The sequence below is a fragment of the Ictidomys tridecemlineatus genome, chromosome 7 (genome assembly GCF_052094955.1).
Source record: "Ictidomys tridecemlineatus isolate mIctTri1 chromosome 7, mIctTri1.hap1, whole genome shotgun sequence".
NCBI classification, from domain to species: domain Eukaryota; kingdom Metazoa; phylum Chordata; class Mammalia; order Rodentia; family Sciuridae; genus Ictidomys; species Ictidomys tridecemlineatus.
The window spans coordinates 44,123,885-44,150,297 of NC_135483.1; the positions used below are offsets into that span (position 1 = coordinate 44,123,885).

Genomic DNA, 26,413 nt, shown 5'->3' on the forward strand with positions numbered 1-26,413 from the left:
GTTTAGGGGGTAGGGTTGTGGTTCAGAGGTAGAGTGCTCACCTACCCCATGTGAGACACTGGCTTTGATCCTCAACACACATAGAAATAAAATAAAGATATTGTGTCCACCTCTAACTAAAAAAAAAAAAAAATGTGAATATTTAAAAAAAAAGATTCAATGAAGTTTAAAAATAGAGCAATATAATACATCAGAAAAAATATTTACATGTTATATGTTGCACAGGACAGCTAGAATTGAGGGAGAGGTGGGAAACTGGAGATTGTCAGAGATGAAATTACCCAACAGGTTTACTTAGGGCTTCACTGAAGCTTTACTTTCCCTGAATCCTTTTTTAGAAAAGGAATACTCTAGTTACAAAAATGTCATTGGTTCAGTTAAAGCAGCCTTCCGAGATGTAAGGAGATGTCTACAGGTCTCATCCTTCCCTAGAAACCATCTTTATAACAGTCATTTAAATTTATCCAGTCCAACTCATTCAGAGAACAAAAACAAGCAAACACAACAGTACTTTGAATCACGTGCTGTCATAAGATGTTACACTATTTCAATAAAGAGTGAAATTAGTTTGAAAAAGTTACCATCAAAATACTGAACTAAAACTGGATTGCAGTTATAAAATAAAGTTAAACTTGACAATTACCAAGAGTCTAAGAATTCATCTGAAGCAATGAATTGGAAGAAGTGAATATATTCTGAATCATTTAAGGTAAATTATGATCCTGTAAACTAAGCACATAGCACTGCAATAAAACAAACAGAAAAAGGGGGCTGGGGTTGTAGCTCAGTGGTAGAGCACTTGCCTCACATTTGTGAGGTACTGGGTTCGATTCCCAGCACCACATATAAATAAATGAATAAAATAAAAGTCCATCAACAACTAAAAAAAATTTAAAGAAAAATATGAACACATTAGTGCATTATTTTTAATTCTAAGAAAAACTGAAATTCAATGAGCACATTTCAGATGAAATAATTGTACCAAAAAAAAAAAGGCTAAAAATTTTAATTTTTCAAGAACTTCAAAAAACTAACATTAAAAATTCTGGCAATGTATGGAAATGCAGACATGTGCACAAAAAATATAGATCAGGATTACTACAGCAGATAAACCCAATGAACAAACACTATTAGAGATGTCAAAGTAATAATCACCTTGGGAATAAAAAAATAATCATTTTCCAAATTAACCTTTAATGATCCTGACAATAACCAAATGGTATTACAATTTTAGGAAGTTCTTACCATATCCAAATATCTTAGTTTCAGTGACAGAAATCAGTTACTCAATGTTCACACAAAGATAAGTAGTTCCATCCACAATTTATTGAATTATAAATCAGATTAATTAGATATTACGATGATTAAAAGTAGAGAATAAACCTGAAAAATGTCACAGCGGGTTCTTGTATGTCAAGGTGCTTACTAATATTATTGGAATGTTTAAATTATTAGAAGTTAAGAAAATGAAGTACCTATCAAGGATTCAATAATAAAAATATTTTTAAAAGACCATCATATTTGGTAATAAATTATTTATAAAACTGACAATTTCAAAATAAATAAAACCTGAGTTGAAAATGCCTCCTCCCCCTACCCTGCCCTAGTATACATATTTTATATCCCCATTTTCACTTAGGCCAGTGTTCTCAACCTTTAATAAGCATACCGATGTCTTGATTTCTGATTAAGCAAGTATACTGTGGGGCCCAACAGTACATTTCTAACAAGCAACAGATAAAGATGATGCTGCTGATCCTTGGACCATCCTTGGAGCAGCAAAGTGACCCAAATATGTCCTCACTAGGACAATGTCTGGCCTAACAAGTGTGTGGTTTTATGGACTCCAGGCTGTAATATTTTGCAATCAAATAAATAACCCAAAATGATCACAAAAAAATAAGTCTTGGAAGAAAAGAATGTTTTAGTTAAGTTTGAAATTTACCAAGTTGGCAGTGTTTCTATTTGTCTGACATCTCCGGTACATTACAATATAAATCAGTAAGCCAAGTTGTGGTAGTTATAAAAATGAAGTTACTATAGCTTGAGGCTCTCCTCCAGTTAATTCAAGTCCAGAAAATTCAGGCCAGTACACTGCAAAACCACTATTAAAAATCTTTAATAGTAAACTGTCCATTTAAATTCTTTGTAAACTTGTTTTAAGCTACCCCATCTTCTCCTCCTCTTTCAACAATCAAATGCTGCTTTTTCTTCTGTCTTGTAGCTAAACAGCGTGTAACACCCAATGCCCCTCCCTTTAAAAATCGAACAAAATTGTCTCCAACCAAAGGGCCTAATGCAAAAAGGTTGGCTTCTTTAACACATTCATAGGTATATGCATCTATTTCCACAGGATTACCCTTACATGTGATTGGCTGGCTTGAATTATGGCCTAGGTAACATCCTTGTTCCTTTAGGAAAGAAAGATTAGGATGAGACCCTATCAATACCACTGCTGCAGACAGCTTAAATATTTTCTTCAATCCAGAGATGCTTTGAAGAATGCATTTCATGTCCGACTTAAAGGAAAGCACATGGTGCTCAGGAAAACTGGTATAATCAGACAAAAGATTTGAGTCTGCAGAATATATCTGAGTACACATCATATGATAGACTTTATGATATTCAGGATAAAGCTTTTTGGGAAGCTGCTTGAAAATTAAGCTTGGATCAGTTACTCGTCTGCGGAAAACATGGATCACGGGGATATTATTGTTGTAAGCACACAGTACTGCGTCAGCTGCAGTAAGCCCAGAACCTACAATTAACACTGGATCCACTTTGCCATGTAACTTTCCTTTACTTATAGCAGCTCCAAATTCAGGCATTGAATGAAACACGAAAGGAAAATCTTCCCCTTCAATTTCGAGATGAGCTGGAGAATCCAATGTTCCAGTTGCTAGAGCTACATTCTCAGCAAAGAGGCAAAAGGGAACATGAGAACCATCTGCTATTCGCTGATAACCTCTGATTTCCCAGTTTCTCTTGATAAATTTTGACTTCTCTGTCTGTAAATGCTTTGTTGAAATATCTGAGTCTTGACTATCATTTTCATCCTGATCTCTGTAGAGTCTTGATACAGAGGTTATGTAAGTATTCTCTCTGAAATTCTTCTGAAGACCCATGACTTTTACATAATGTTTATAGTAGCGAGCTATTTCCTCTGGCATAACTCGATCCCCTTTTAGATTCCTAAAAAAAGAAAAGAAAAAATATCTTATGAAGAGAGTTCTTAAGTTGCCACATTTATTATTTCTCTAGTAAGTATTTATATCTTTTTAGTTATTCTGGACTGTCTTAGCTAAAACTTATCCTAAAACTTTATAAAGAAAGCATGTTTTTGTTTTTAATTAAAAACTTTTAATGAATAAGTTTTATCAACAAAAGAAGACACGAGGGCAGGGACATTAATGCATCTTTTTTCCTCCAGCGCCATTCATAGTGTCAGCTCAAATTGTTTGATAAACTTTTATTAAGTAAATGAAGGAATTAAAATGTGGATATCTGAAAATTAGACTATTTTATATCTCAATTATAATGTGTAACTGTTAACTGAATTACATAGATTATAATCACTAAGAAATTACAGTTCTAACTGTAATATCTATGCTTCTTGAAAGATTTATATAATACCATCCTGCCATGATTTTTTATTTTTTTTTAAGGTACCAGGTATTAAACTCAGGGGTGCTTAGCCATTGAGCCACATCCCAGCCTATTTATTTTTTATTCTGAGACAGGGCCTTGCTAAACTGCTCCGGCTAGCTTTGACTGGTGATCTTCCTGTTTCTGTCTCCTGTAATGCTGAGATTACAGGCACGTGGCACCCAATCTGACTTTTTTTTTTTTTTTAAGTTACAGTTTTCTAAAAGACCAAAAATAATTCATCTGTCTTCTGCTGTACAAAATAATTTTACATCTAAGCAAGTAAGATATTATATTTTGCTCAATGTGTTTTCCTCCTCGGAAAGAGAACTCAAAGTATAAACTGTTCTTCATGAAAGATGTATGTTAGTACATCTTTCATTTTTCACTTGGCTTGTAAAACAAATGGTCAGAAATATTCCCAACAACTATGCCCAAATTAGAGATAGATAGCAGTAAAAACAAACCAAATCATTAAACATAATGCACTATTACTTGTAAACGGAAGTTCATAAAAGTTTTTTAAAGTTTACTAAAATTTATTTAGAATACATTAAATCTTAACATTTACAGAAAACCCATGAAATGGTTACTATTATTATCTCCTATTATTTCTATTCTTTGCAGAATAGAAAATTCACAATTACTTGAAGTTATTTGTCTGAGACCACTACATTAGAAGTTAAAGTCAAGCAGGGTGCAGTGTCACACATCCATAATCCCAGCAGTTTGGGAGGCTGAGGCAGGAGGATATGGAGTTCAAAGCCAGCCTCAGCAAAGATGAGGCACTAAGCAACTCAGTGAGATCCTGTCTCTAAATAAAAATACAAATTTGGGCTGGAGATGTGGCTCAATTGAATGCCCTTAAGTTCAATCTCCAGTATCTAAAAAGAAAAAAGGGAAGGACTCAAGCCCTGCCAATCTTTTAAGAGACACGAATCTGCTCTTAACACTAAGAGCAGGAGCTAAAGCTAATATTTATCACAAGACTAATTTTCACATAATATTCAAGATACAATATGCACAATATAAAAAGATAAATGTTTCTGTTAAAAAAATCATAAAGCTCCTTCTCTTACTTGTTTTACAAAGGGAGAATGTACTGAGCAATTTGACTTGTTTACTTTAAAAAATAGGGAACTTGGTATAACCTGCCTGATTTTGTAACTTTGTTTGAAACCCATATATAATTCCATCTTAAAAAGCCTAAAAATGAAACTTTAAGGTTTTCATTTAAATTTTTTTAAATTTAAAGATTTAGGGGCTGGGGATGTGGCTCAAGCGGTAGCACACTCGCCTGGCATGCTTGCGGCCTGGGTTCGATCCTCAGCACCACATACAAACGAAGATGTTGTGTCCGCCAAAAACTAAAAAATAAATATTAAAAAATTCTCTCTCTCTCTCTCCCCCTCCTCTCTCACTCTCTCTTTAAAAAAAATAAAAATAAATTTAAAGGTTTAATCTCAATTACTCATGCTCTAAATCTGATCATCTTAAATTTCAAATGAAAGAAAACTTATATGGATTAAATGATTCTTATCTATCAGGGAGATAATTACTCAAATGTCACATTCCTATTCTAACAAAGGTTAAATAACTTCCTGCTTTAACTTATTTCCATTAATAGTCAAAGTGGAATAAATTCTCTTTATTGGTAATTCCTCTCTAATATCTATCATCTGTGAAAACAATAGTGTTTCCATATTTTTCCTTTTTCACTTTTGGATTCTTTCCCTCAAAATAAAACAAATTTATATTCTTCCAAGATGATATTTTTTCTCAGTTATTCCTACTTTCATATTTTCTTAATTAAAGACTGACTTTCATGCCCAAGTAGCCAACCATATCCCAAATTCTGAATTATTCCATCATTCTACATAGACAATCATACAATATACACTCTTTACCCTGAAAATCAAACACTTTGGGTATGTACACAAGATATAAATAAATGAAATTATATATCCACTCATAAAAATGAGTGATTGAAAGTGTAGAAAATGATATGTGGGTAGTTGAGAAAGTAACCAAACAGTGATTTAACAGGAAAGAAATTCATGATTAACAAACTTTAAAAAAAAATCTATAAACACTTTCTTACTGCTTAGTTTATAACATCTCTAAAAGGAAACTAGCTCATAATTACTGCTTCCAGGATATATTTTCATCTGAAAAACAGTTATATTTATATTATTCATCCAGGACAGGATCACAAATATTGTGAAATTTTTCCAGTCTTTTTCATTTTACAACAAAGAATTTAAAAATAGTTTGATCATTACCTTCGTTTGCTAGATATCCAATCTTTAAATTTAAGTCCAGGAAGCTCCATCCAGTTCCCAAAGCTGATTGTCAACATGGAGCCTTCCATATTCTGTTAAAATTAAAAAGTAGTAGTTAAAAAAAAAAACACTATTAAACATATCATGGATTTTTATAAAAGCTAAAAATTCCATTTATAATAATTCAGACTCTAGACATGTTGTCCTCAATGTACTCATAAATGTTTGTATAAATTGCCTCCAAAATTTCATTCCAATAAACTTTTACATATTTTCATCATTTCGTATTATCCATTTATATATCTTCTTTTATATAGTTATACAACCATAAACATATTTAGAGGATTCTCCAATGTCTACACAATATTGATAGCTTTAGCTTACAATTGATATGATAATCATGTGTACATATTAAGGTTGATAGCTTTGGCATATGATGGATACGTTAATTTAGATGTACCTGTTATAAGTCACTATTTCCACTGTTTTTAACAAAAAGAAAAATATTCAATAATTTCTAAAACTTAAGATATTTTTCCATTTTAACATTATTTACAGTTTTGTTTGTTTTGGCAGTACTATAGATCAAACCTAGGGCCTCCATATGCCAGACAAACATTCTACACTGAGCCCAGACCTCATTTACAGCCTTTTAAAAATTAGAAAACTACCTAATCCATCAATTACCCTCCATCAATTTTAATTCTGAAGTCTAGATTGGTTTGGATATAGCAACATCTTTTACTACAACTAGAAAAATAAGCAGTGGTTTCCTGAGAAACAAACTCACTGCTGGAGTTAATGCTGTCATCAAAGAGGTAAGCACTTCAAGCTCCTGAACCTACTTACTTCTGCTCTCCTTGATACAAAGGAATAAATGTCCAAGGGTCAAAACACTTATCTCAATAACCAATAATCTCTTTCATCCCACTGTTTTAGATATCATTATTCTTCTTACCCTGTTTTTATAAGGACCAGAACTGGGAGTGGGGCCTATATTATATTTTTTTAACTTACCATGTGCAAAGCCTATGGTGCATTATCTGAGACAGCATACAGATCACCACTACGGGTAGAGAATGCGGCAAGATGCACATGATTTGAGGCAGACTGGCTTTGATAATAGGTTCAGAATCAAGAAAATGAATCATCATTAAAAGGAACTGTTAAAAATTTACTGAATCAGAGATTTTCTGGAGCCATAATTGCCTCGTGCAGAACTCAACCTTCAAGAGGTTGAGAAGTAGCATTGTTGAGAGACCTAGTTCTCTGATCTCACTTTTCTACCAATCAGTGTTTGTTTGTTCTATGCAAACTATAAGGCATGAATGTCTGTTCTCATGGAGACTGTAGTGTAATATGGGAGGCAAACCAGATACAAGTACAATATAGGAACATATGCAAAGTATTTTATTTCTTCAAGGATACATACAAATGGGCTTCTAGGAGTGCACAATTAGAAGGAGAATATTCCAGGCAAAATAAAAATTTATGTAACAGCTTAATGAGAAAGAACTTAAGTAGCTTTCTAAAAATAAAATTTAGCAGACTTGGGTTATTCCAACCCTTCATATATTAAGAAAGGCTTGTCTTCTGGACACAGCCTTGTCTACTCCCTCTTAAGAGATTACTCTGAGCCCCTAAAGTATTGTTTTTGTTTTTTTCACGCCTGAGGCCTTGGACATATTCTACCAGTGTGGCCATGTAAAATTATCCTAACGATATGATTTACAGTTAATACCAGTGTTTGTGCTGGAGGCAGTGGTCTGATGGCTGAGGTCAGACACACAGGCACTGCTGGCCTATATGACTGTTGGTCCATAAAAAATCCCTAGACACCAAGCATGAGTGAGTTTCCCTTCTTGGCAACTCTACATGTGTTGCCACACACTGTTCTGTTGGGAGATTTAGCACATCCCTATGTGTTTCTACTAGAAGCATACTCTTAGTTTCTCCTTGACTTCGCCCCATGAGCTTTTTCCCATTGCTATGCTAATCTATATCCACTCATGCAATAAACTGTAAGCATGAGTAAACCATTTTCTGAGTCCTGTGAACACTACTGCATCACAGAGCCTGAACATTGGATTCTGCAACATGAAAATATCAAAACATGGAATGAGAGTGTGGGGAATAAGACAAAAAAGCTAAATAGGAGTTAAATCACATGGAATATGGTAAAATATATCAGGAAGTTTGTATACTATGCATCTGACCAAGGGGGAGAAATTAATGGCTTTATCCATGGCATAACATCTCAGATTGTGTTTTAGTAAGACAACTCTGTCTTTGGTATTAAGAAAAAAAATGAAAAAGACAAGCTGAGTAGAAAAGGCATTTAGAAAGAATTTTGCAATAATTTGGGCAAAAGATAATGATAGCCAGTACTTGCAAAATTACAATTATGATAGGGAGAAGCACGGTAGGTAGACTCAAAATATGTCTCTGAGATAAAGAATGTTAGGGCTGGGGGTGCAGCTAAGTGTACAGTATATACTTAACATACAAGAGATGATGGGTTGGGCTGGGGATGTGGCTCAAGCGGTAGCGCGCTCGCCTGGCATGCGTGTGGCCTGGGTTCGATCCTCAGCACCACATACCAACAAGGATGTTGTGTCCGCCGAAACTAAAAAATAAATATTAAAAATTCTCTCTCTCTCCTCTGTCACTCTCTCAAAAAAAAAAAAAAAAGTTAAAAAAAAAGAGATGATGGGTTGAATGCCCAGTACCAAAAAAGAAAAGAAAGAATGGAAAAGATTTTATGATAAATTTGAAGTGGCAGTTGAAGAAAGAGACATTAAGGAAGACTCTCAGGTTTCTGGTTTTAGTAACTACAGGACTGTGTCATTTAGTCATAAGGAAATTAAAGAAATTAGATAATCAAGATGATAAATTTTAGGAATGCTGAGTTTCAGGACACCTTTGGAATAAAAAAAGGGGGTTAGAACTTAGATGTAGGAGAAAGAGTAATATAGGTTAGAGATTTTTATTTAAGAATCAAGCAGCATCCATATGCAAGTCGTTAGACTAGATGAAATAACCTAGAGAGTATGATAAGAAGACCTTGGCTTGGGATAGAGGTCACAGAAGCACAGTTTTAAGAATAAGAGTCCACAAAAGTAACTGAAAAGGAGTACCAAAGAGAAAGAACATCAAGGAGACTGAAGGTTCAGAAAATATAAGAAAGATATGCAGTAGATCTGTTATGGTTTGTATGGGAGGTATTCCCCAAAAGCTCATGTGTGAGACAATGCAAGAAAATTTAGAGGCAAAATGATTGGGTTATGAAAGCATTAACCTGAGCATTAATCCCAATAGGGAATAACTGAGCGGTGACCAAAGGCAGGTAAGGTGTGGCTGAAGAAGATGGGTCGATGGGAGCATGTCTTTGAGGGAAAGACATATTTTGTCCATGAAGGAAATGCACTCTCTCTGCTTCCTGGTGCCATGCTTCCAGCTTCTGTTTCCCGCTACACTCCTCCACCATGATGTTCTGCCTCATCTCATGTCTTGAGGAATAGAGCCAGCTGTCTATGGATTGAGACCGCTGAAACAATGAGCCCTCAAATAAGCTATCCTCTTTTAATTGTTCTTGTCAGGTTTTATGACCATTACAGTGAAAAGGCTGACTAAAACAAGATGTCAGGAAATTTTGAGAAGATCAAGTTAAGCAAAAAAGGAAATTATTGACCTTCAGAAAGAATAGTTCCTATGGAAAACCAGAAACAGAAGCTACAGTCAGGGAACTAAGGAACAGGAGGCAAAGGCATGGAAGATGGTATGTACAGGTAATCATTTCAAGATGTGTTAAAGGAAAGGATAAGACAAGCAAACACCTAATTTTTTTTAAAGACAGAAATAATTTCAGCACATTTATATATTGACCAATAAAAGCTGGCAGAGAACTAATGATATAAGAAGATAGAGGAGATCAAAGACTGTCCTTAAGACGACAAGGGTCCAGATATAGTTGTAGGTGCCCCTTAGATAGGAGAAGTGATACGTCTTTCCTTATAACAGGGACAAAAAAAAAAAAAAAAAAAAAAAAAACCAAAGAATAAGCATGAATACAAGTAAGTATATAGGGTAAACTATGAAACTGTGGAGGTTCAATACTGATTCTATTTTCTCCATAAAACAAGAACCAAGAGCACATCTAAGCATAAAACAGAACTCAAAAGACAGGGGTTTGAAAAGAACTTAGTAACTTTGGCAAGGAAACACCAAATGCTACCAAAAGGTGTTTAGGGCCCAAATGAGGCTAGACAATACTTTTCAGAGTTGTATGATTTTTTTCCCCAGGGGGTTTAACAGCTTAGATTAAAAACACAGTTAGATGAACTGCCTTTTTGCTGAACTCATCTAATAGAAGGACAATGGGCCAAGAAAATTAACTAAGGAAAATAGTTAAATCAGTAGACTGTAGAACCTAAACTGGGTAAGAAGGTGAAGCTCAGGGCTGGACCACTCTGGTTTTGAGGTTCAGAGCAAGTAACTGAGTGATGCAGCTGTAAGAACAGAAATTGTGTTTAGAAAATAAGATGTTTGAGGACTGGTTTCACAAATTGAGAGATTATGAAAGAGATAAGATCCATAGAAAAAAGATAAAAAACTGTTGGCAATGAGGAGTGAAGGGACTATGAGGTTAAGATGCTGGTTCTGCATCCTGTATGTAAAGTCATTCAATGTGATAATAAAATTTCAGAAATAATAATCAAAGACCATGAGCCAGATGTCACAGATTGAGTAATTAATGGATATAGTTTGGAAAGGTAAAGGAGCTAAAAGATGACCTGTTCAAAGGAACGTGGGAATTTACAAAAGAGCAATGAGAAGTAAAGAGAACTCTAACCTCACCAGCAAAATGATAAAACATGAGGCAGTGGGAGAATGAACAGGCTTCACTTCAGAGGGCTGCAATGGGAAAGGTATCTTTAGGAAAAAGCAAGTTTTCAAGAAAGGGAGGAGGAGCACCATATAACTTAAATAGTTAAGAATATAGGGTTTATCACTGAGGTTCTAGAGGACACAGTTTATAAAGCTTGGAAGAGAAGAGAGTGGTAAAAAACCAGATCACAAAATGGAGATAAGAATGAGAGAGGGTAGATGTCTAAGGCTAGCGAGGATGTGCAGAGCACATGGCAGAGGGAAAGTAGCACAAACACATCAACAGTATGATAGGCAAGCCCTGAAAGATTAAGATTAAGGTATGGAATGGACAGATGGGAAAAAATAATTATGCCTGGGAAAGTCAGAAATCCTCATTAAAAGTATCCTTGACAAATGTATCACAGCTCAAATCCCAGCTATTTATATCGATATTCTAGTTAACATATTCCTGAAGAAAAGATAAGGAATTTCTAAAATACGCTTTTAGAAATGATGGTTTATCCAGACTTTAACTTTTCTACATGAAAGTAAAAGAAATGAAGTAAAAAGAGATCAATTATTCCCTGCACAGTATTTTTAAGCAGAAAAAGTTAAGTATACAATAAAATCTCAGGAATTTAGAGAAGGCAATCTAATACTAAGACAGTACTATTCATAGAGCAAATATAAACACAGCTTTGCAAGTAACAGAATTTTTTCATATCTTGTACTGGTGGCTTCACAGTTATAGACATTTGTTACAGATCATCAAATTATACACTAAATAAATGCAGCTCATTGTAAATCAACTATTCTTAAATAAAGTTAATATTAAAAATAAACAAAAATCTTAAATGAAAAGGTACAGATAGCTTGGCAGTTTCTACATAATACTATAAAAAGAATTAAGATTTTAAAAGTTATTAGTCATATATATTATATAGGAATATATCAATACCCTGACATAGTCACTTAACAAATGTAAACCACTTTTTAGATGTGTAACATTGTACTAATAGGAATAGCCAATTGAAATCTGTATTAAATATTTGATTATTGAACATGCTGAAGTTCTCATAAATCTGTATTTCATACAACAAACTAAATTATTTTTTATTTTTTATTTTTTTTTTTGGTAAAAACCAGAGATTAAACTCAAGGGCAGCTGCTGTAATAGCCACATCCTCAGCCCTATTTTGTATTTTATTTAGAAACAGGGTCTCACTGAGTTGCTTAGCACCTTGCTTTTGCTGAGGCTGGCTTTGAACTCACAATTCTCCTGTCTCAGCCTCCAAGCCACTGGGATTATAGGTGTGCACCACCACGCCCTGCCAAACTAAATTATTTAACATTTATTTGTATAACATATGACCATTCATTACATTTTGACAATTCTAGACATAGTGTTAACTAGGGATATAAGAATGAAGAATAATTGGCCCCCTACCTAATCAAATATATTGGATGAATCTTCAATTTATTGATTCTCTTGTTTAACCTCTGCTATGGACTAAATTGTCCCCCTACCACTAATTATTATGGTGAAGTCCTAATCTTCCATGTGATGTCATATAGAGAGGCGGCCTTTGGGGATTAATGATGTTTAGGTGAGGTCATGAAGGTAGGTCCCTCTAAATAGAATTAATGGCTTTATAAGAAACAACTGCTCTCTATACATGTGAGGACACAGTGAAAATGTAGGTGGCTGCCTGAAAGTGCCTGAAAGCCAAGAAGACAACCCTTACCAGGATCCAAATTAACCAGTACCTTAAATTTGGACTATGCAGCTTCCAAAAATGTGAGCTATAAATAAATACCTGTTGTTCAAGCCATCCAGTTTTTGTTATAGCAGCTGAACAAACTAATACAACTTGTTTCTCTTAATATATTTTTTCATTTTTATCTTGAAAATGTCTGGGAATAATAAATATTGGTTTTGAAATAAGATGTTGAGATATTGTTAACTTGAAAATAAATGAATGAATAAGTTTTGCTATGTAAAACATTTCTGAAATGTTTTCTTTATAATTCTTGTAAGATACTACAGAAAAATGCTAGTTCTAAGATTGTATTAATAATAAAAATTTGGCCTTAACTACTTTAGGCAATTAACTGATATTTAACCAAACTGAGGAGCATTAAAATTTTTCTCAGATAAAAATGCAGTAAACATACACAACAGTATTATTATCATAAAGCTTGAATCAAATTGATTTCATCAGGACAATAAATAATAATTCATGTACATGAAAAGGCTAAAAACAATATACTCACATGCCAAGCTCCACCAGGTGGACCTTTACCAAGAACTAAGTGAGGGATATAATGATGTTGCTCTAATTTCCAATGCAAAATGGATGGATAATCATACCCAAAGTCAGCATCTGGATGAAGAAGTGTGTCAAAAAGTACTGCAACTGGATTGGATGATCGGCCCTCAAGGCCTTCAGACAAGTACTCTAAGTCCTGAATGGAAAAAAAGGGCAGAGTCTGAAAAAAGTCATGACCATGATAATTATAGTAAAAGCCATTACTCTTAAGCATTTCCCAGATAGTGAATTATAGAATACTGATGTTCCTTGAGATCTTAATGGATTCTTTGGTCAAATAATACAGGTAAAATTTAGGTTTCCACAAAGCTAACCAGATCCTTACACTGGAAAAGTTGAAGATGCCTTTTGTATGTAAAAAGCAGCACTTTCAAACTTATGTGAGCATACAGCAACTATTAAAATTCCACTAGAACACAATTTGGGAACTTATGCTTTAATAAATTCCATAAAATAGGTAGACATATATAGATATAACTCCACAGAATACACTTATGAATCTAAAATAAAATAACAAAGTTTTATTTAGAATGAAGAATTTTTAACTGAGAAACAATGCTTATATAAATAAAACTAATTTGTATCAGCATAAAAAATTTTAAAATTGACATAATAAACAATACCTGATCAACAATGGAAAGATGTCTTGCTTCTTCTAATTTACTATGTAAAATTGTATTTGGGTGTATTGTTTCTGATGATAAATATGGTCTATAGCCTGATAACATATAAGAAAGGCATATTCCTGAGGGTCCATTTCCTATTTTGAAAAAGGTAGAAAGAGGTGTATTAATACTCTTGTCACTTGGCTTTCCTCCTACTTCAAAGATGGTTCTTCTCCCTCACTTATTCTTTCTTCTCTAATCTCTTAAAGCTGTCTCACAAAACAAGATGTCTCAAAGATTCTGATCTTTGCTTCTCTCTATTTTCTTTTGGGAATCTCATCTACTGAAAGTTTCAGTTCTTTATGCTACTAATTCTCAAAATTAGTTCTCTAGATGAACTTCTTCCCCCCAGATACATCCCACATTTCCATATGCTACTTCCTCACTCCACCTGACTGACCTACTAGTAACAAACATGATGTATTCAAAAGCAAACAGGAGTCCCTTCATGTAGATGCTCTTTGCTTTAAATTCCATCACCCATCTCCAAGTATGGTACTAGCAAAATCCTGAATTAATCAAATTCTGATTCTAAACCTATTTTCCATCTATATTCCATCAGTTGTCTTTGCTATTATCACTTCTGTACTTTCACAAGGAGGAATAAAGTCTTCTGTTTCTCCTTCTTGAGATTTACCTATTCCATTTGACATATTGCATTCACATAAGTTTGGTAACACATAGTCCTCTTATGTTATCCCTCTATTCTAAAACCAATATTGCTTATTTCTGACTATTCAATGTTTCCACATTCTGGTCACAACCATCTTTCCATTATCAGCAATTAATAATGCCTTCCTATAGGTATGTATATTTTAATTAAAGCCAAATTGGTTTTCTTGATGAACCCCACTGAACTACTTCCATTCATGTAGCTCTGTTAGCCTAGGTTGCCACTTCTATTTTGAATCTCTATCAAAACTTTAATCCAACAGAGAAAACTGCTAGCCATCACGAAAAAAAAATCATTTTTTGTCCATTTATTCAAATAAAATATGCTTAAAGACATAAGCAAAAAGAGTAAAATCATAAAAATACTAAAAAAAGGTAATATTTCTACATATAATGCTAGCATGGAAAAGCTTTAAGCATGACAGAAAACCCAAAAGACAGAAAAATAAACCATTTGACTTGATAAAAATTAAAAATAAGTGACAAACAGAAGTCAAAAAGCTAATTTCCTTGAATCAGAGACAAAAAAAAATCACATGCTAATCGACACAAGCAAGAGTAGCATTTGAAAAAATCAAACATTTGTTCATAATTAAAAAAAAACAGAGAATTTTCTCAACATGATAAACATCATCTATAATAATGCTACAAACTGGGTGTGGTGGCACATGTCTGCAGTCCTAATACACAAAGGCCACAAGGCAGGAGGATCATATATTTGTAGACAGTCTGATTAACTTAGTGAGACTCCATCTTAAAATAAAAAATAAAAAGGGATATAGCTGTTGTTGTACAGCACTTGCCTAACATGCATGAGGCCCTGGTTTCAATCCTCAGTACCACATACAAAATAAACAAACAAAAAAACCTTAGCTGACATAATAGTAAGAAACTAGATACTTCCCCTCTAAGATCAGAATTAAGACAAGGATGTTCCTTCTCACCACTTTTGCTCAACACCATAACCTAAGTACTAGCTAATATAATAAGAGAAGAAAGGAAAATAAAAGATACACAGATTGAGAAGGAAAAAAAATCCATTTTTGCCAATTACATGACATTTATGTAAACAATCCCAAAGAATTGATTAAAAAAAAAATTCTGGAACTAATAAACAATGACAGCAAGATTAAAGGATGCAGGTCAGTATGCAAAAGTCAACTATTTTCATATATTCGGTCAATGAACACATATAATCTGAAAATAAAAAAACAACACTATTTACATTTACACCAAAAAAGGAAGAAATATATAGGTATACATCTACTGAAATACATATAAGATCTACATGAGGAAAATAACAAAATTTAATGAAAGAAATCAAAGAACAGTTACTTAAGTTGAAAAGATACTCCCTGTTCACAGATAGGAGGACTTGATATTGTTGTCAGTTCTCAACTTGATTCAATGCAAACTACCCCCCACACCAAAAAAAAAAAAAAAAAATCACCAGCACTATACAGATTTCAGAAAATTGATTCTAAAATTTATATAAAGGTAGAAGACCCAGAAGAGATAACACAATCTTGAAAAACAACAAAGTTAAAGGACTGACATTATTCATCTTCAAGTGTTACTACAATGCTACAGTAAACAGTATAGAACTGGTGAAAGAATAAACAAATATATAAAAGGAACAAAACAGAGCCCAAATATAAACCCACAAAATATAGTCAATGATCTTCGACAAGGGCACAAAGGCAATCCAATGGAAAAAGGACAGTTATTTCAACAAATGGTGCTGTAACAACTGGACATTCTCATGCAAACATAAAAACCTAGATACTGACCTTACATCTTTCACAAAAATTATTTACAAATGTATCATAGACCTAAATGTGAAATACAAAACCATAAAACTTCCAGAAGACAACTTAGAAGAAAATCTAGATGACCTTAGATTTGATGATGAATTTTTAGATATAACACCAAAAATCAGGCCTGCAAATGAAAAGATTAAAATTTTAAAATTCTGCCCTGCAAAAGACACTGCTCTCAAATGGGAGGGAGGTGAGGGAGGGTACATGGGGGCAGGAAAGATGGCAGAATGAGATGGGCATCATTACCCTAGGTACATGTATGACTGCACCTATGGTGTGACACTACATTGTGTACAACCATAGAAATGAAAAGTTGTGCTGCAATTGTGTACAATGAATCAAAATGCATTCCCCTGTCATATCATATATACCTAATTAAAATAAATAAATAAATATTTTTTAAAAAGGACACTGCTCAGAGAATGAAAAGACAAGTTACAGACTAGGAGAAAATATTTGGAAAATACATTGGGATAAAGGACTTGCATTCAAAATATACACACAGATTTTAAAACTTAAAGTTAACAACTAACCTCCACCAACCCCCCAAAAGAACCAGTGTAAAAGGAGGCAGAGTTAATCAGATGTTTTACCAAAAGCAATACATGGGTGGTAAATAAGCATATGAAAAGATGCTAAACACCATACATGATTATGGAATTAAAAATTAAAACAACACTACACACCTAATAGGCTGAAAAGCAAAACAAAGGCCAAGAAAATGCTAACAAAGACGTGGATTAACCGAATTCTTGTTACTGCTCCTGGGAATACAAAATTTTATAGCTACATAAGAAGATAGCTTGCCGGTTTCTTAAAAAGCTAACCGTACTTTTAACATATGACCCAGCAATCATACTCCTAAGTATTTTCCCCAATAAGTTAAAAACTTATAAATATGCAAATACCTGTATATAAATGTTACTTTACTCAGAATTGTCAAAATTTGGAAATAAACAAGATATCCTTCAAAAGGTAAACAGATAAACAAACTGTGGTACCCTATATAATAAAATATTATTTGGTAATAAAAAAAAAGTGAGGTATCAAGTCACAAAAAGACATGGAGGAACCCATAAATATATATTGTTAAGTGAAAGAAACCAGTCTGAAAAGGCTATATACTCTACAATTCTAACTATATACATTTTAGAGAAGGTAAAACTGGAAGACTATGGAAAGATCAATGTTTTCTAGTAATTGGGGGTTGAAGGAAAGGTATGAATAAATGGAGTATAGATTTTTAGGGCAGTGAAACTATTCTATAAATACTGTAATGGTAGATACATAACATTATACACTCTGCTAAACCATGGAACTACTTATCAGAGTGAACTCTCATGTAGATTAAACATTTTAGTTAATAATAATGTACCAAAATTGATTCCTCAACTATAGCGATCATATCACACCAATACAAGATGCTAATTTTAATAACAGGAGAAAATGAGGCAGAGAGAGGGGAATATGAGAATTCCCTTTATTTTCTGCTCAATTATTTTATAACTGAAAATGCCCTAATAAAAAAGTCTATTAATTAAAATAGACAACCAGTAGAAGTTACTAAATTCCTTGAAAGAAAAAGGTACAACACTCAAAAGTAAATAGGCAAAGAATACAAAAAGGCAATTCAGAGAAATACAGTGTAATAGGGAGAATGCACCCCCATCCCAAAGATGTCTCAGTACTAACTCCCAAAACTTTCTAATGGTATCTTAGCAAAAGAATACATTTTGGGGGCTGGGGATCTAGCCCAGTTGGTATAGTGCTTGCCTGTCATGCACAAAGCCCTGGGTTCAATCCCCATCACCACCACCATAAAAACAAAACAAAAAAACAAAACTATTTTTAATTAAGGACCTTGTGATGGAGACTAGCCTGGATCATATAGGTAGGCCCAATACAATCATCCCAAGTCCTTAAAAACAGAGAATCAGGCTGCCCAGCATTAAGGCAAACATTACTGGCTTTGAAGATGCAGGAGGGAGCTTAAAAGCAAGTAATATGACCAGCCTTTAGAAACAGGAAAAGGCAAGGAGACGATTCTTCCCTGCAGCCTTCAAAAAGTTTAACACAGCCCTGCTGACACCTTAATTTTAGCCAAGTAAGATCAGCTCTGAACTTCTGACCTAGCAAACAATAAGATAATATATTTATATTGTTTAAAGCCCCATGTTTGTGGTAAGTTGTTATAAAAGGAACATAAAAACCTTACATATATTAAGGAAATCAGCTCTTTACCTATGCTCAGGTATTGCTACTCCAAATAGTAGTGGAACTATGTACATTAGGGTAAGCAACTCATAGGTTAGATAAGACAAATAGGGATAGATTGTTTTGGGAGGAATAGGGTAGACAGATGCAGATAAAGGTAATTTTCTGAAAGATACGGTTCCTTGTCATCCTGGATGAAAAATCAGGATTGGATATAAAAGGGGAAAAAGTCAGATACAGGATCTGGCCCCTGAGATCTATCTTGGATAGGAAATACTGTTATCTATTTCCTAGAGGAGAATCTAGTATAGAAGAACAATCTTGCTCTCCTGCCCATCTCCCTCCCTTACTTCCCAGTATCTCCATATGTTAATCAGAGAACACAGCTTTAATTCCCTTCCTACTAACTCTGAATTAAGGCATAAAGGATATACAACAGTAATGTCATGGTTAAGGGAATTATAAATATCAGCGTACTACAATGTACCAATTAAGGATTAATATTACAAATTGGGTTACTAACTTGTATAAATCACTGTTTGAGTCTCTCCCTATATGTGTGTCCCCTGCCAACATTAGAGGGCAATAAGGTTATAAGGTATAATCTAATAATATATACCGAATGCTCACTTCAGACCTCTAATATTGGTTATTATCACTACCATGACACTACTATACAGTTAATAGAATTCTCATTATCAGGTCTCCAGTGAAATGTATTAAATTCTAACATAGCCACTAACATCAGATTACTTCCTTCAAAGATTTGATTATTAGTTTTTTTTAACACATAAAACAACTTTAGATTGTTTTAAATTAGAACTAATTCCTTTATTATCTTTTCCACTCTCCTTAAAAACTATTTTTAAAAATTATTTCTAATTCACACATAGTTTAACTGTACATATTCATGGAGGTACTCCAGCATTTCAACACACGTATACAATGTCTACTGATCAACTCAGGGTAACTGACATATCTATCACCATACACATATATCATTTCTTTGTGTTAAGGACACTAAAAATTCTCTGTACTAGCCATTTTGAAATAAGACTACTTTTTAATATAATGCTAAGAACTTGCACTGCCTTACTGCAGATTTATTAAAGTAGTAAGGGCAGTAAAACTTTTTAACAACAAAATGAAACAACTTACCTATTATTACCACAGGCAAAGTCACTGACGAATCTTCGAGTAAAGAAGTTTCTTCAACTAATGGCATCGCTTTAACTTTTTGCCCCAGATTATCACCAAAATATTGCACTAAGGAATTAAAAATCTCTCCTTCAGTTTCAGTGTCACTATAATTTCTTTAAAAGAGAGAGAGAGAGAGAGAGAGTCAATATAGCCTTGACATAAAAGTCACTTTTTACTCATATTTTATTTAAGCCATAAAATACTTAATAGTTTCACAATGCTTTGAAATTAGTAGTTTAGCTGTATGTCAACCTATCCTACTTTGAAGGCCAGAAGTTCTAAGTAGCTGTTTATTTTGTAGGCAAGCTTTTTCAAGAAGCTCTCTTTAATGATCAAAGACACAACACTAGAGATTTTATAATTCTGAGATCTTCTATGATGACTAGTTTCTCTACTTTTTCTCATTAACTAAAAGGCGAATGCATTAAAATATACAGTCATAAATGTTTTAAGGAAAAGTTACTGTAGTTAAATATTACAAGTTGGGTATTCGGTAAAAGAGGTTTATACACTTTTATTATCAAGAAAATATAAAAATAAGGAATGATTTTAATGTTGATCTCCAATCTTTATTTCCCAATTGCCTCTCTAGAAACTAGTTTTAGCACTGTGGCATGTTCACACAATAAATGGAGTATTCCTTGAACATGGTTAATGCTGTACTATTTTGTGGATTATTTTGAAATAGAATTCCTAAATTATTTTCCATATTCATACAGTCAGCAATAGTCATCATGTCTGGAAGTATTGAGACCCAGGAGTAGATATGTTTCTTAGTATTTCCCGAATGATAAATGACAGATGGATCAGCTATTTCACAAGACTAAGGGTCAACTCACTGATCCCAGAAGATGTTGGCAAATGAAAAGAATTAGATGGAGACAGCAAAGTCTGCTTCTGTGTATCCCTCAGAGGTCCCAATCTACCTTCAGTTGGGGCAGAGTTCTTAAAATACTATGAGAGCTTTCTTAAACCAAAGAAAGTAATGTCTACCCCTAAATATCTGGACTCATCTTACATTGCCAAAATAGATAACCCTCTGGACTGGCAAGTAAAGAAAGCCCCTCCTCACACTGCAAGGACACTATCCCTGGAAGGAAGTATCTTTTATGATCAATCCATCCCTTTCAAGAGCATTCTAACTACTGCCTCTGATCAGATCCAGATGTATCTACTGTCTTGCCTGCTTCTGCTTCTTAGAGTTTACACTAAACCTGAGTATTTTCTACTTTGGTCTGTTCCTGATACTTCTCCAAAGTGTGTGCAAAGGACAAGTCCAGCTCCTGTTGGAGGCTTCTGAACAAAGTCATTTTGGCTACCCAGGCCAAATAAACATTATTGTTGTAATGGTCACAATTCTAAGGAAATGCAGACTTCTCCCTTAATCTCCCAGACATCCCTACCTCAAACACTGTTACTTCTCTCTATATATATAACCTGGAAAATAATAACTTTAAGTCTACAAATAAATGCTGTGAAATTAATATGTAATATTCAAATGCTAAAAGGATAAACTATAACTTATGAAACTACAAATTACTTTCACCTAAAGGTACAGTAGAACTCAGTTTCTACAGGACTCATTTTTAGGGGGCATTTAATATTCTAAGTCGAGCTGTCTCAAGCAATTATTTTTCTGGCAAGCCTTAGAATTTTATTCACCTATAAATTCTATATATAGACTATTATAAGCAACTATATTTCATTTCACTGAACTTGTCCTCTCAATCAGTTTATTTAGAAAAGTAAATCAGGAGCTTAAGACAATCAGAAATAAAATGCCCTCTGGTGGGCTTTTGTTAATCAAGAAAAAAAAAGATAGCTTTCAAAAGCTCAAAAACATAAGACAATAGGTTACTTGATCAAGCCTTACATTAAGGCAAACAGAAGAAACACTAGAAAGAAATTTTAAAAGACTTTCAATGAATTATAATTCATACATAAAATTCACCCTTAGGGTGTACAATTTGATGGTTTCCAATATATTCACAAGGTTTTGCAACCATCATCCCCCTAACATAGTACATTCATTAGCAATGATCCTCTTTTTCCCCTTTGCCCAGCCACTAGCAAGCACTAAACTATTTTCTGAATTACTGAATTTGCCCATTCTGGAAATCTCTTATCAATGTGACCATTCTCAAAACATGTTGCCTTTTGTGTCTAGCTTCTTTCACTTACCACGTTTCCAAGATTCACTCATGTTAGAGCATGTATGAGTACTTAAATTTCTTTTGAAGACTGAATAATATTCAATGGATATGTTATACATGGATATGTTACATTTTGTTTGTTATCATTTGTTGAACACACAGGTTTTTTCCACTTTTCTGCTATTATAAATAATGCTTTGATGAACACTCACTGAAGGTTTTGTATTGACAAGTTTTCATTTCTCTAAAGAATATTCACAGAGAATATACAGCAATAATTTGGCCATTTACTCTATCTATATTAACATCTTGAGGAACTGCCTCATTCTTGCCAGCACTATTAAGTCTTTTAGTTAACTATCCTAGTTTCTGTGAAGTGGCATCTCAACTGCAAATTTTGTTTATTTTTTAATATTGGGTCTTGCTATTTTATCCAGATAGGCCTTAAACTTAAAACACTCCCTCAGCCTCCAGAGCAGCTGCCTTTAGGATTTACATTCCTTAGTGACTAAAGTTAAGCATATTTTCAGGTGCTTATTTTCCATTTGAATATTTTCATTAAAGTATCTATTCAAACCCTTTGCCCATTTTTTGTTTTTGTTTTGGGGGGATTAGGGATTGAACTCAGGGGCACTCAGCCACTGAGCCATATCCCTTGACCTATTTTGTATTTTATTTGGAGAGGGTTTCACTGAGTTGCTTAGCGCCTCACTTTTGCTGAGGTTGGCTCTGAACTTGCTATCCTCCTGCCTCAGCCTCCTATGCCGCTAGGATTACAGGTATGTACCATGGCACCCAGCCTTTGCCTGTTTTTAACTGTTTTTTTGTTAAAAAAAAAGTTTTTTATATATTCTGGACAAACATCCCTTTTCAGATAGTTTGGAAACATTTTCTCCCATTCTGTGACCTGCCCTTTTACTTTCTTGATGATGTCCTCTGAATGAATAAATTTAAATTTTTTACCAAATTAAATTTATTTTTTGGTTGCCATGCTTTTGGTGGCATATCTAAAAAACTGCCGCCTGATCTAGTTACAAATATTTATTCCTACATTTTAAAATTGTAGTTCTTACTAATAGACCTTTTGTCCACTTTAGTTTTGTTCACAGGGTAAGACACATATAACTATCTTTTTTTAAATATGTTTTTAGTTGTAATTGACACAATACCTTTATTTATTTATTTATTTTTATGCGGTGCTGGGGATCGAACCCATCGTCTCGCACGTGCTAGGCAAGCGCTCTACCACGGAGCTCCAGCCCCAGCCCCTAACTTCATCCTTTTTTGTGTGTAGATATCCAGCTGCCCTGAAATTCATTGAAGATAATAATATTCTTTTCCCATTGTCTCAGGTCCCTTAACAAGAGCCAAAATTTCATGTTATTTAAGTTTTCTATATATTAGCTTGCCTAAATTTACACAGTATAAGTAATTTGTTTTGATTTCTTATTATCACTGGTGTAATCTATCTGTGTGGCAACTATTTGTAATAAACTTGCATGGTATTTGATAACTCAATAGTGTTAATCAAGAAAAAAGATAGCTTTCAAAAGCTAAAAAAAGAAGATAGCTTTCAAAATAGTGGTTTCATAGAGACATGAAAAATCCTGAGTCAACAGGAAAATAAAATGAAACTATGGTTAGCTGATTTTACATATAGCAACAATGAATCAAAAGCCAATTAGTAGCTATTCTTTCTAAAAATAATCAAAACCTACATTATAAATTTAGTATTGCTGTACATGTTTTATAGTATATGCATATACTATGAACAATGTTAATTTCTACTTAGATTTTCCAACTTTATGAAAACTTTATTTAAGACCAGAATTTGTGGGCCAGGCACACAAAGTCTGCCGGAAGGAGGATCACAAGTTCAAAGCCAGTCACAGCAACCCAGCAAGGCCATAAACAACTAGCGAGACCCTGTCTCTAAATAAAATATAAACAAGAGCTGGGGATGCAGCTTACTGGTTAAGTGCCCCTAGGTTCAATCCCAAGTACAAAAAAAAAAAACAAAACAGAATTTACTTTGAGTAATAAAAATCTACTTTTCCTCTATTTGGGGCATCAGTTAAACTGAAAAATATGTAATCAAATTTAGAAAACAGTAAAGAACAACAGTAAACAACAACAGTTACCAAAACATTCAGTATCAAAGAAGATAACTAAGAAGACTTTAGAAGCTTCCCATTTTTTGGTTTTTGAAACATTACTGTCCCAAGTTTCAAAACAAATTTAAAAGGGTAGTGTAAGCAAAATATCTAGATAACAAAAAGACTTTTCCCACATTGTAGCAATATCTCTTTAAGTAATTAAAATGAAATGCTTTAATACCTCAATTTTTATAATCTTTGGAAGCACAATTCTAAATTTTACCAAATCAATACTAACACATGAAAAGAAGTTTTAAAGTCACAAAGGCAGTCACAATTATCATCTGCCAGAATAGGAAGTACTAGGTTAGTAGACAGTTCTCTCACTAAACATATCAATTCAAATATCAGACAAATCTCAAAATGTAGTTTATCACAATCTGTATAAAATGTGCTTCTGATGAATCTGCACAAAGATAGCATTAGTAAATGAGAAACATTCCTAAAAAATGTTTTAGGTGACCTTTTTTCTTTTTTAGAGGCAGAAAGCTTGCAGGCTTGTTGTCCTTTCTCTTAAAAGACCAAAATGTAGCCCCATGCTTTTTGTTTTTAGCCCCTATTCAAAATTTCAGTGCACAAAGATAAGCAGATAGTATTTACTGCCTAGTATTTGAGGAAAGGATATAAATCCCAACCAGGCACCTTAAGAGTTCAGCTGTATACAAAAGGTTGTCAAAAGGCTTTGGGATAGTATTTTCTAAAAGTGATGTTAGTTTCTCAGGGGTTTAAATTTAACAAGTTTTCATTGGGGAACCAGTTCTCTCCAACTCTCCAAAATGTGTCTGATACTCTTAAAACCCTGTTTATTAAGTAGATGACAATTTGTCTTGAAGTTACAAAAGCAATCTATTACATACTTTTTTATTTTTTATTGATTTTTTAATATCTAGAATTTGGAGACTCACACAAAACTCACTGGGCAAGCCTAGCTTATTGCTAGTACAACAGAAGTCCTGAACTTTCTCTGTGCCTTACATCCCTTTCATAATTTGGTAAAGCCTCAGGACCTCTTCTCCGAATAACAGCATTAATAGGACTTACAAGGAAACCATTAAAATAGTTATTTTAAAAAAAAAACAAACTCATGCGGTTGGGGCTGTGGCCCAGTGTTAGAGTGCTTGTCTAGCATGTATGAGGCACTGGGTTCGAACCTAAGCCCTACATAAAAAAATAAAATAAAGGTATTGTGTACATCTACAACTAAAAAATGTATTTTAAAAAAAACCTCCTGACATACAAGTAAATGTGCATTAAAGAACAATTCATTGATGTATAGTAATTACTGTAATTCTGAAGAAACATTAAGCATAAACAGTATTTCTAGATATCTGCAACTAATGTGATAGGGAAATATTTGTGATTTACATTGATGTCAATCATAAATACTACTTTGATTTGTTACTTATACTCCTAACTGAAGGAAATGCTAGTGTTGTGAAAATAATATATTTTTGGTCCAAGTTCATAGACCACCTATATCCTATGAACCCCAATTTAAAACTCTTGATTAGAGTTTCATAGCTTACCCCCCCAAAATAAGTGTTACGCATCATCATTCTGGAGCATTCAAACGTGTAAATTTCACCCCTGGGTTAAAACCATTTCTAGTGTCTTTGGTTTTCTCCCTTGCAATTGAAGTTCTGATCAACTGTGCTAGACATATAAAAGACATCCACTTTTATTTTTTAAATGTATTATCTTTCTCACCCCTTAAAAACTTTCCCCATCACTGAGTATAAAACTGTGACACTTTTTCAAATTTCTACTCTATATCTAGAAACTGACTTATCATAAGCAACATCTTAAGTCAGAACCTATTCGTAACCAGATCACGACGCTAAACGTAGTTTCCTACCTTCTGTCAACCAATAACTTATGTTATCAGAAAAAGAAAAAAAAATTAAGTAACATTTTTTTTTTTTTTAAGGAGGCCCTTCGCGGGAATCCGTCGCTACAACTTGGCACGACTTGGAAGTCTCAGCCCGCCGTAACCGACCCATCCCGGGCCTAGCCGGTCTCGCAGTCCATCCCGTGACCCCCGTGGTCCTGGGCGAGGGAAGGAGGACGAGCAGGGAGCCCGTCGGCAGGGCGGACTAGGCGGGATCGCGACGCGGCGGGACCCCAGCGGCGGCCGAATGCAGCGCTGCCCGTCCTCCCCGCCCGCTCGGCTCGGCTCGGCCCACCTAGGCCCCCGCCGCGCTTCACCCGAGCCCGCTCCCTTCCGGTCCCCGGAGAAGTCACCTGAAATGACCGGCCAGGGAGCAGCGGCAGCACCACACCGGCATGGAGCGCTGCGCGAGGGGCGCCCGAGCTCGGCCACCACGGCCGCTGCCGCCGCCACCCCCGGCGGGGCTGCCCGCTCGGGGCGCCCGCTAGCTCGGGGTCGCGGTGTCCGCCGGGCGCCCCC

General features: G+C 34.4%; 1 protein-coding gene across 2 annotated transcripts; it reads right to left on the reverse strand.

The window, feature by feature from the left end:
* Positions 1 to 1,177: 1,177 nt before the first annotated feature.
* On the reverse strand, positions 1,178 to 26,413 carry Osgin2 (oxidative stress induced growth inhibitor family member 2). Of its 2 annotated transcripts, XM_005328637.4 has the most exons (6): positions 26,248 to 26,413; positions 19,656 to 19,810; positions 13,750 to 13,886; positions 13,071 to 13,262; positions 5,928 to 6,019; positions 1,178 to 3,192 (listed from the first exon to the last, which is right to left on the reverse strand). In XM_005328637.4, exons 1-6 carry the CDS (start codon positions 26,289 to 26,291, stop codon positions 2,160 to 2,162), a joined length of 1,653 nt encoding a protein of 550 aa, XP_005328694.2. In that variant the 5' UTR covers positions 26,292 to 26,413; the 3' UTR covers positions 1,178 to 2,159. The 2 variants fall into 2 exon arrangements, with proteins under 2 accessions (XP_005328694.2, XP_077873067.1); XM_078016941.1 differs by lacking the exons at positions 13,071 to 13,262; positions 13,750 to 13,886; positions 19,656 to 19,810; positions 26,248 to 26,413 and adding an exon at positions 8,434 to 9,919.

What these genes read in the sequence shown, in the direction of transcription:
- Osgin2 (XM_005328637.4), bottom strand. Translation starts at nt 26,291, where the DNA reads ATGCCGGTGTGGTGCTGCCGCTGCTCCCTGGCCGGTCATTTCAG. An exon ending in TCCCTGGCCGGTCATTTCAG is followed by an intron (nt 19,811 to 26,247) that starts GTGACTTCTCCG and finishes TCTCTTTTAAAG; the next exon opens with AAATTATAGTGACACTGAAA. An exon ending in CACCTGGTGGAGCTTGGCAT is followed by an intron (nt 6,020 to 13,070) that starts GTGAGTATATTG and finishes TAATTTTAACAG; the next exon opens with AATATGGAAGGCTCCATGTT.